General features: G+C 40.6%; 1 protein-coding gene across 1 annotated transcript; it reads right to left on the reverse strand.

Moving 5' to 3' along the window:
* Positions 1-386: 386 nt before the first annotated feature.
* LOC311146398 (volume-regulated anion channel subunit LRRC8D-like) lies at positions 387-7,289 on the reverse strand. Its single transcript, XM_084182899.1, has 2 exons — positions 6,898-7,289; positions 387-4,127 (listed from the first exon to the last, which is right to left on the reverse strand). Exon 2 carries the CDS (start codon positions 4,123-4,125, stop codon positions 1,579-1,581), a length of 2,547 nt encoding a protein of 848 aa, XP_084039025.1. The 5' UTR covers positions 4,126-4,127; positions 6,898-7,289; the 3' UTR covers positions 387-1,578.
* Positions 7,290-11,221: the final 3,932 nt, after the last annotated feature.

The raw sequence follows: 11,221 nt of genomic DNA on the forward strand, positions 1-11,221 counted from the left end.
CGTGGTATATTGGCAATATACCACAATTGCTATTGCTATTATAAACTGGTTACCAATGTAATTAGAGCAGTAAAAATAAATGTTTTGCCATACCCATGGTATACGGTCTGATATACCACGGCTGTCAGCCAATCAACATTCAGGGCTCGAACCACCCAGTTTATAATATAATAATATATACCATTTAGCAGACGCTTTTATGCAAAGCGATTTAGTCATGCGTGCATACATTTTACGTATAACAAACCCTTAACAAATAAATACTTTTGTACAGCAGCTTACCAATTATGTTATTCTTTATACAGATATAAATGCAGTAATCTACAGTAATGACCAATGACCATTGAGAAAGATATTGAAACAGAGAATAACAACAATTAGAAAAGTGTATCTAAAATCTAGTTTTATTGTGCCAGAAATGTATGGACTAAGCGTATGATCAGTAATTTGGTATGCTTGCAAATGTGAACAGTTTATGTACAGTACAGAAATACATTGGAAAAAGGCAATATAACAATATTTGTCCCATGTGTACACTTAATTGATGCTATTGTTGCCTAATTTAAACACGTTTTTTTGGTGTAAAACATTGTCTCCCTTTTGTTAACCCTAATCTATTTTCAATCATACACACAAAAAAATGCTTAGCATGGTCTGTGATGGGGGAGTGTAATCCATAGAAAACATTTAACAATATTTTAAAAAAGCTAAGCAAATATTGGTTGTGCAAAGTACTTCCAATTTCAAGCGTAATCCCCAAAAGTTAATTACTACTGAAAAGAGCATTTGTTATTTTACTGAATGGTATTGTGAATAATGACAGGGAGTGTATCGACAAACATGAGAGCTGTTTAGTCTTTTCTTATGAAAGCCCTCACTGAGAAATAGCAGCAGTTAAGGCGAAATGATGTTCCCCATGGTTAACATTATACCTGAGTAGCTAATACAATATTTGTTGATAAGCCTAAAAATCTATTCCCGCTTTCAATATTATGTCATAATACCCTATGAAGCAACTAAAATATTTTTATTATCCTGAACATTCTTAAATACTTCATGAAATTATACTTTGAAATGATGTTACATTATTTATAGTGCTATACAGTCTGCGTTGAGGAGAAGCATTCTCTCTCACTTTATTAAGCAAAAAATATATAGGAACTACCCATATAGGGCATTGATAATCAATAAAACGTGGTTCAATACCCTGTGAAAGCAACTGCCCCTTCTGCTTTACTTCCTGGTCATGTCCCCTAATCTTTTGAATGTGCTTGAAGTTACATCATAAAATTCATGAAAACGCGATCATTTAAGATATACATGTATATAAAATTATATTTGTGTTTGTGGATGAATTTACTTCTGCCATATGCCTTTATGAAGTATTTGGCTTCAAGACCATTGCGCTACCTTTTTTGCCCATTGAAGAGGATTCAAAAAGTCTACAAAAGTTTTTAAAACTACAAGGCTAGTTTCTGGTAAATAACGTGTTACTTTCGTAGCATTTTGCTTCAGTGAGTAATATAAATTTCAGTTAATCACTGTACCATAAGGGTTTAAGATATCAGAAATTATCAACTATAAGCCACTCGCAAAGGACACATTGGTCTCCCGACTAATGCTCTCCTTTACCTCTACAGGCAAAGTGTCAAAAAGGTGGTCCTCAACAATGAGGCTGTTTTTACGTAGAAGGTGGCAGTTCCCCAGCAGTGAGGGAAGGCGGTCCAGACAGTTCCCCTTCAGCTCCAGCTGAGCAAGATGCACCAACTGACCCACTGTCTCAGGCAGGTTGGTGAGGCCATTGTTGCTCAAACACAGGAACTTCAGCTTGGTGCACCTGAACAGCTGCTTGGGCAGCACCTCCACCTTGTTTGCATTGATGGCGAAGTGCTGGAGGTTCTGCAGGAGACCCAAGTCCGGCGGGATCACCGTGATGGAGTTGTGACTGACATCCAAGTGCCTCAGCTTGGGGAGGTGGAACAGCGCCGGCGGGAGCGTCTCCAGTTTGTTGTGCGAAAGGTGAAGTGACTCCAAAGACTTGACCTGGCCTATGGAGGCTGGAATGGTGATGATTTTGTTGTGCCACAATTTGAGGCAGGTCAACCTCTTGAGGTGCTGAAAGCTGATGACCTCCTCGATGGTGCGAATGTTGTTGGATTTGAGGTCCAGCTCTTGGAGGTTGGTTAAGCTGAAAATAGCATGAGGGATCCTCTCCAGCTCACAGTTGTGCAGCTCCAGATCAGCGAGGTTTGTCATCTTCTTTAAGCTGTTCAGTACCAGTAGTTTAGTACCATCGTTATGCACCACCAGTTTGATCAGGTGTGGAGACAGCTCAGTGAGGTTGGAGGGCATCTTGGTGAGGTTGCTCTTCAGATACAATGTCTTAAGATGTTTCAAATCACGCATGCACTCTAGTCCTATCATTTTGTTGTTTTCTGAGCTTAAATTCCCTACCAAATTTAGCTCCCTCAAACTCCTCAACAAATAAACCCATGCTGGGATCTCAGCGACGTCTGTGAACTTGACGTGAAGGCACCGGAGGTGGTCACGGAGAAAGACAAAGGCAGTCTGCTCAACTTTGGCGGGGCAGTGGCAGAGGTGCAGCTCCTGCAGATTTGTCATTTGGGATACCTTTGCCGAAAACCTGACCTCAGGAATTAGCTCTAGTTTAAGTATTTCCAGGTCGGTGAGGTCAAACACTGCATTGGGGAGACCAGAGAGCATGAAGAGGTGGAGCTCCTGCTGGTCTTGGGCATTTCGGGTCACAAGCTGTCTGAGCTTCTCGAATGTCCACTCGTGGTTCAGACTGATCTCCCTCAGCTTGTTCTCGCTGACCTCTGAGAGGAAGACACCAAACCGTTTGGAATACAGCTGGTCGTACTGATCGACCATGTGCAGAAGGAACGCAAAGTCGTTCTTCACGTCAGGAATGTCACTGAAGCTACTCTCCTCTCTGACTTTCTCAAATGAGTACTCTTTAAGGGGGCGCCTGAACAGCCAGTGGAGGGAATACAAGCACACCATCCCATAGATCAATATGAGGGCCATGTAGCTGAGGAGGAGCTTTCTCAGCATGAAAGCCATGTTGTGGGTACAAAAGAATTTCTTATATCCGGTTAAGTCTTTGATGTTGGGCTCACATGTGTGGTGAAATTCGATGGCAGCAATAAATGTTGACGTATAGGACAGAATCAAAATGAACTTGACCGTTTTGACCACAGTCTGAGCTACATAGAGCTTGTAGATGAAATCGCTATCCTCCACATGGGCGCGGAATTTCCTCACCTTCTCAAAAAGAGCCTTCGCCTGCTCTCCATCTTTCTTGTCCAGGATAGTCATACTTGGGGCCTCAGCAACAGGCTTATCTGCTGAGAACTTGACTCCTGTATTCCCAAGCATAGGGGTAGATGAGTTGGCAGCATTTTCATCTTTAGTTTCCTGTGATAACTCTCTCTGTGCTGAAGTGGTGCCAGTCAGTCTCTGTTTGTTCTCCTCAGAATCCTCACAGGCTGTCTCGGACAAAGCCTTTGTAGTCCACGGAGACTCAAAGCACCGTCCGAGAATGGACACAAAGTGTTCAATCTTTGAGCTTGTCTTGGGGTATTTGAACCAGAAGTTACTACTGACCATAAGCACAAGGGTGTGGATGAGGGAGAGGTACGGGAAGTACTTTGAGTACCAGGGCAAGGCAACATGGTAACACATTTGATTGACAAAGACGTACTGCTGATAATCTAAGTTGGTTCGGATCCCTGTGGGCTCGGGTTGCTGCATTTTGCTCTCTCGCTTCACAATGATGGGCTGGGTGTTGTGGATCTCGTGTACTGCACTGTCTGGTAGATCTTCAGTGGCCATTGGTGTAGCAAGCAATGTCTTTATGCTAACTGCTGATGAGGCGGTTTCTTGTGGACTTTGGGATGTGCAAGAGTTTGGCCCTGCCGCCTCTTCCTCCAGGCATGGAAGACACGCCACCTGGTCCTTTGTGATCTGCATCGTCATGGCGAAGATGGACAACATGAGCATGACCACCCCCAGGTAGTCCATGAAGACGTCCCACCATGGTTTTAGGATGCGGTAGGTTGGCTGGATGTCGTTCAGCGACGCTAACTCAGTGATGGTAAACATTCCTGCAATGGAAGGAGACAGGGAATTTAGCTAGTAATAAGAGCACTTATTTCTCAAACGATCAAATTATTTTTTTAAAGCACTTCAAATGGGTTTTTGTTGGTAAATGTTTGTACTTGGTATGGTTAAAAAGGTAATAAAGGTTGATCAATTTAGTTTCATAACTAATTTGAATGGCTCTCCATGTCAAAGTGGCTCATGAAAGACAAAGCAGCATTAGTAATAACATTGGCTTATTATATCTGTTTCATATTGCATCTATCTTTAGAATTTGAAAATATCTGATGACAAAGCCAAGAGTCTGTCTGATCTAGTGTAAAGAATTTCCCCTCCTGGGCGTAAATTGGTTTTCCTTCACATCAAGACTAGTTAAGACATGTGGATACTGGAATGGCAAAGGTTCCTTTGATGTTAGTCTACCTATTGTGAGTCATTGAGACACAATATTGTCCATCTTTGGCTTATTATTTTTACTCGTTATTGTTATTAGTTATTCACTGTGTATTTATACTGTGTATTTATTCTTCGTGTCACTATTTATATATATATATTTTTTAAATATTTAATTGCCTTGTTGAAAAAGGACCCATAAGTAAGCATTTCACTGTTAGTCTTCACCTCTTGTTTAAGAAGCATGTGACAACTAACATTTTATTTGAGAAGTTTAGCATGTTGGTGTGCCATTTTGAGAAGCAATGAATGGTAAGTATGCCCAGTTTCAGCATGTTGGCTCACTTCCTGTATTTGCCAGTGTTGTAACTAACTCTAACTCTGTTCCGTTCTCTGATCCTTTTCCCCCAGGACAATTAAAAATAGTTTTAAATGTTTTTATGAGAGTTATTTAAAACAACAATGAAAATACACTTGTGTCACATTGCCCAAACTAAGTACATAATGATCACAACTGTTAATAATATGATTATTACTGTTACTACACTATTAAGGCCAGGCACCACAGGCTGAAATGTCAAAAACGTATTGTGAATGTATATTTTCTTTACTTTATCATACTACCATCATCAACATTTTATTAATTTTAACCACTTTTAAATGGACATCCATCATTTCAAAGCTCACACATAATTTAAAAACCCATTTCATAGTGAATGTTACAAACTGGACTATATGTAGTAACTTACTTTGAAGAGATGGTGATTGGGTCAATATAGGCATTTGGCAATTGGTAGGCTAAATTCAGTGTACATTTCCCCAAAGTAAGACCCACCAGCCAACTCATTTTTCTCAGCTTCAGAAGAATCTACATTCCCCAAAGTTTGTGTGGATATCCTTAGATATATTCTCCAAACTTACTCAGAGGGAATTGTTGATATGTTGTCAAAATTGTATTCTATACTGAAATAAAATATAAACGCAACATGTAAAGTGTTGGTCTCATGTTTCATGAGCTGAAATAAAAGATCCCAGAAATGTTCCATTATATGCACAAAAAGCTTATTTCTCTCCAATTTTGTGCAGAAATTTGTTTACATCCCTGTTAGTGAGCATTTATCTTTTGCCAAGATAATCCATCCACCTGACAGGTGTGGCATATCAAGAATCTGATTAAACAGCATGATCATTACACAGGTACATGCCTATGCCCTTCCAGGTCCACCCATGGCTGCGCCCCTGCCCAGTCGTGAAATCCATCAATTAGGGACTCATTTATTTATTTCAATTGACTGATTTCCTTCTATGAACTGTAACTCTGTAAAATCTTTGAAATTGTTGCGCTTATATTTTTGTTCAGTATTATTCAAATATTCTTGGAAAATTTGCCAAAAATGCTTTTTATGTACATGTCTTTAGTATTTTACTGATAGAAAGATTTATTCATAATCTGGTCAAAGAAAGTCCTGGAGTGTCTTGACAAAATGAAACCAAAATATTTTGGTTGACTTCATCCAGTGTCCCCAAAAAATAGATTTGCATTCTATGCAAACCGTATACAATATTTCAGAAACATTTTAATATAGAAAAGGCATTATATTTAAAAGTTGATTGTGATATGATTAAGTGGGGAAAAAATCCCTATTAGGGTGTGGTGCCTGGCCTTAAGAGTGATTTTATGCCATATACTTTTTCTTTGCCACAAATATGGACACTAGATTTATCACCAATAAATCTTTAGATGATATTTGCTCTCATCAATCATTTCCTTTCATAGTTGAACTAAATAATTATAGTAATATCAATGCATATTTTTGATCCTATAGGCTATAGCCTATTGGCTATATTTATAGGTATAATATTAATAAAAAATGCTTTAAGGTAAAATCCCAGTAAACCATCATCAATGACGTTTTGCATATAGGCCTAATCGAAGTGGGAAGAGGATCTGCAGAGGGCGAGACAGCTTGTAGACAACACTGCTTCTAACAAAGAGACGGGAAGCAGAGAGACCAGTTGTGTAATAAACCTAGGCTACTGATCAAACATATTTACAGTCATTTAACTTATAAGAAATATTAGATAAATGTTAAACCCTTGAGATTTTTCTGGAGATCTTGCGTATGAACTTTTCTGTTGTTGTCTGACTCTGGGGTCAGGTGACTTGCTGTAACTGTAACTGTAACTTTTTTTTTTTACTGTGTGTGACTCAACTTCAACATGTGCCCAGAGTTAAACATTTACAGTGCGTTAACAATTTATTATCTGGCCACTTGCGATAAATAAACTACCCTGGGATAACCGCACAACGTCAAATAAATATATATTATGATTTTACAGTTTTTAAAGCGTGGTAAGTCCGAGAAAAACGAGCATACTTACTATCTTGGTGACGTTATCTAATTAGATGTCCTGTACTCCATTCCACGATTCAGCTCAATCCATTAAACTAACGAATAAAGCTTGTGACCAATAACATTTGTTCGTGACAATGCGAATATCGGCACCATCCTCAATCCCAGCGGTTCTGCATACCTGAGCGGCGTGGAGAATATGCGCATAACGTCGACCTCTCCGTACGCATGTAATTTGAAGAAAAGGGTGGTCCAATTTCAACATGACACCGCTATTACCGGCGTTTCTTATTGGTGGAAGCCACAGATCAACGTCCTTAAGACACAACATTCTTATCTCAAACAGCTTCACAGTTCTTTCAAGCTAGGTCTCACTCAGATGCCACCAAATTCGAGATAATGATGAAAACTAGGTCACCACGGACCGCATACGACTTGATCGAATGTGTCTCCCGCGTGCACATTCTGTTACATATTAATATAACTCATTCGGAAGCTTTGAACTGTAACCATCTATTCAGTAACTATGGAGCAAGTGACTCCAAATATTAATGCTATAAATGAATACATTGTATCCGGCACATCATATCTGTTGCACCTGTAGATTGTAGGCTACACAATGTAATGTAAATCCTCGCCATCTCTCTTCCTCTCTTCCTGTCTGTAGCTAGGCTATATAGCCTAATTGTGAAAATGAAGACATGGGAATCTATGTAGAACCCTTGGTGAAAGTCGCTACCGACTTAAGTCAGATATCTGGATTTGGTTGCACACAGCACACTCGAGGAAGTGTCTCTTGTGTTTGGTACAGGTTCCAACTGGTCCAGGCTAGATAATATAAAAAATAGTTGGCCACCCTCTGCTCAATGTACTCTCGGAGAGGTGAATAAAAATACCAGCCAGGCCAGGTTCATGAGAGGCCATACAACTTTATAAAAACTATAGATTATAATTAATCAAATTATCGTTTATTACACAGTTGAAAGACTGTTATAACATATAAATATTATACACATCCTAAAGGGAGAATACGGTGACCTGATATGGATTGTGATTGTGTAACAGCAGAGATCTGATTACAGACCTGTAGATGGTGGTAGACACACAGAAGAGAAATCTGACACTGGGTCATATAGTTGGGGGCGAGAGCGGTACAGGGTTGTGGTCGTGGTTACAGCAATGGGGAATAGGTGGATCCGTGTAGTAAGGGCCTGTCTACGGGGCGGAAGCAGACATACAGACGTAACCCCCACATGTCCTTAGCAACCAGGTCATTGTGTTGAAAAAGGGCTGAACACAGTAAATTATTAAAAAGCCAGAGATGTACAACAACACCCCACACCTACACCCATCATCCTTTGAGAAATACCTCAGGCAAACATCATTACAGCGATATGATTTTTATGACAAGTGCTGTCTGAAAAGTGCAATCATAACTATCTAGTAGCCCCATGAATTTGCATGAATTTCCCAGATGCAAACCCAAACCCAATCCCACACAGACATATGTTTCCATGACAATTAATGACTAGTAAGCACCACATGTCCCCAATCCCAGTATACCAGATTGTAATATGATTAATAATAACACCAAGTGACTACAGCTACAGCCCTGTATTCACAGTCACTGATACTGTATGTCTGTGCATGTTCACGTTTTTTTCGATTGAGGCTGCCTGAGACGGTCTGAATCAGTAATATTGTCTAATAAAAAATGTCAAGCGCCTTAGGGGGCTCGGGTGAGGCACAGACAGGTGACATATAGACTAATGAAGGAAGACAAACCGCCTACCCGTAGGCTACACATTGTGTTTATGGTGTTCTGTGTGACTCATTGAGAGTGTTGTTTGTGTTTATCAGTGCAGATGAGATGATAACCCCTGTGGTGATGCTGCTATGGGCTGTGGATCAAATACAGGTCCCTCAGATGGGATTTAGGGACTCACACCGCACAGTGCTGGCATCATATGGTGCTTTCAAGGCAACTGGGAACTTGGGGGGGGGAAATGAGGTCAAATCATACGTCTGTGATCTTTAGGTCGTAAAGATGGAGATCTAGAAAGATGCCAGAGTTACATATTGGATTTCTCTTGAAATTCTCCATCAAAGGATGTCTGGCCAAGTGAAATTACTCATTTTTTGGTGGTTGTCGAACCAGAGCTGTTGAGGTCAGTGGTACAATGGGTGTGTGGGCGAGGAGCAATCAAGGCAATACAGTCCGAGATTGGCACAAGGATAGGGCACAGACTGGCACACAGAGACAATGCCATCACTGACAGTTTCATGAACAGGCCTGTCTGCTATGGCTCTCACAGTGAGACTGCTGTATTGACGGCTCAGAGTTGAGTCAGTTTGTTGAATGGGGTTAAGTAGGGTTATGCTTCCACTTGCCACTGCCATTTCTGCTTGAACATGTTTTCTTATGTAGGCTACACATAACCAACCATTTAAGTGCTATTTTTCTTTAGTGGCTGGCAGGTGGAAATATTACCAACCCTGTTGTGTTCCAGCTGCACAGCTTGCAGAGGTGTTGGCTAGTATCCATTGCAACAATAAGCATGTAAAAAAGTTTGAGTGACACAAACAAACAAAAATCCACACATTTGTTTTCCCTTTTCACTAGTTTTTGTTTAGCACTTGATCATTTGCATAATTTTATTCACTTAAATTTCATTCTGTGACTAAAGGTGACACAGTCAGGAAGTCATAGGATTTAATTTGATAAATGTAATAATTTAATATATAATAAATAATAATACATGTCAAAAGCATTGTTCCGTAACTTGGAGTACATTACCCTTTTATAAGTAGCCAACGTCCTCTGTCCTCATATGTCAATCGCTTTTTCAAGATCTAGTTTGTGGATGAGCTGGAGGAGCATGGCGTCTTCAGTGTAAAGACGAGCAGTTGGAAAGGGAGTAAGTCCCGATGATAGTGAGGATAACAGCTCGGATGAGGGATCGGAAGACGATGGTGATTCAGGAGAGGAGGACAGTGGATCAGAAGAGGAGAGCAATGAAGAGGTCAAGGCCCAGGATAGAATAGATGCCGGAAGGGAAAAGAGGGGGAAAATTGAGTCCTTAAAGAAGGCAAGAAACAGATATAGGTTTGGAGAAATGCAGTATTATCATAAGGAGACGTATACTTGGATGAATGAGGAGGAATGGAGGGAAAAAGAGAGGCAGAGGAGGTCTAAGAGAGAGATGGAGGAAGATTGTGAGTTTGTCAGTTAAAAATGGCGGGAAAAGGGAGAAGGTTTGTTAAAGAAGAGTGGTAGGAAATGTAAGCAAAGTGAGCTGAAGGCAGTAGTAGAAATGGAAGTGAATGAGGGTGATGTATCGGAGGCGGAAGGTGTGGTGAAGAACTCGGAGCCCGAGGATTGCACAGCGGGTCAGGATAAAGATGAGTCTGTGACAGAAGGAGTGAAGTTTGTGGAAAAAATGTATCCTTGCCTTTTGGCTGATCCAATTGTGGTTTCAAGATGGGTGAAAAGAGCGTTGGGTAAAGTGGAATCGGTGAGGGTAACCAGAAGTGATCTAGTGATAATTGTTTGTGTTTCTGTTGGGCAGAGGGAGAAGGCGCTCAGCGTTAAACAAATGGGGGAAAGAACTGTGAATTGTTTCGCTCTTAAGAAAAGGGCGCCATTGAGAGAAGTGATTACTGGAGTAGCAGTGAATGTAAAAGTTGACCAACTGAAGGAGATGATTCCCGGTGTGTGTGATGCTCGTCGTTTGGTGCGACGTAAACAGGGTGGCGAGAGAGGGGAAACAGAAGAGTCATTGTCTGTTCTTTTGAGTTTTGAAGTTGAGTCTTTGCCTGAGAAAGTGAGGTTAGGATATACAGTGAGGGAAAAAAGTATTTGATCCCCTGCTGATTTTGTACTTTTGCCCACTGACAAAGACATGATCAGTCTATAATTTTAATGGTAGGTTTATTTGAACAGTGAGAGACAGAATAACAACCACAAAATCCAGAAAAACACATGTCAAAAATGTTATAAATTGATTTGCATTTTAATGAGGGAAATAAGTATTTGACCCCTCTGCAAAACATGACTTAGTACTTGGTGGCATAACCCTTGTTGGCAATCACAGAGGTCAGACGTTTCTTGTAGTTGGCCACCAGGTTTGCACACATCTCAGGAGGGATCTGGTTCCACTCCTCTTTGCAGATCTTCTCCAAGTCATTAAGGTTTCGAGGCTGACGTTTGGCAACTCGAACCTTCAGCTCCCTCCACAGATTTTCTATGGGATTAAGGTCTGGAGACTGGCTAGGCCACTCCAGGACCTTAATGTGCTTCTTCTTGAGCCACTCCTTTGTTGCCTTGGCCGTGTGTTTTGGGTCATTGTCAT

Source organism: Coregonus lavaretus (genome assembly GCF_964263955.1).
Source record: "Coregonus lavaretus genome assembly, chromosome: 19".
In the NCBI taxonomy this organism is placed as follows: Eukaryota; Metazoa; Chordata; class Actinopteri; order Salmoniformes; family Salmonidae; genus Coregonus; species Coregonus lavaretus.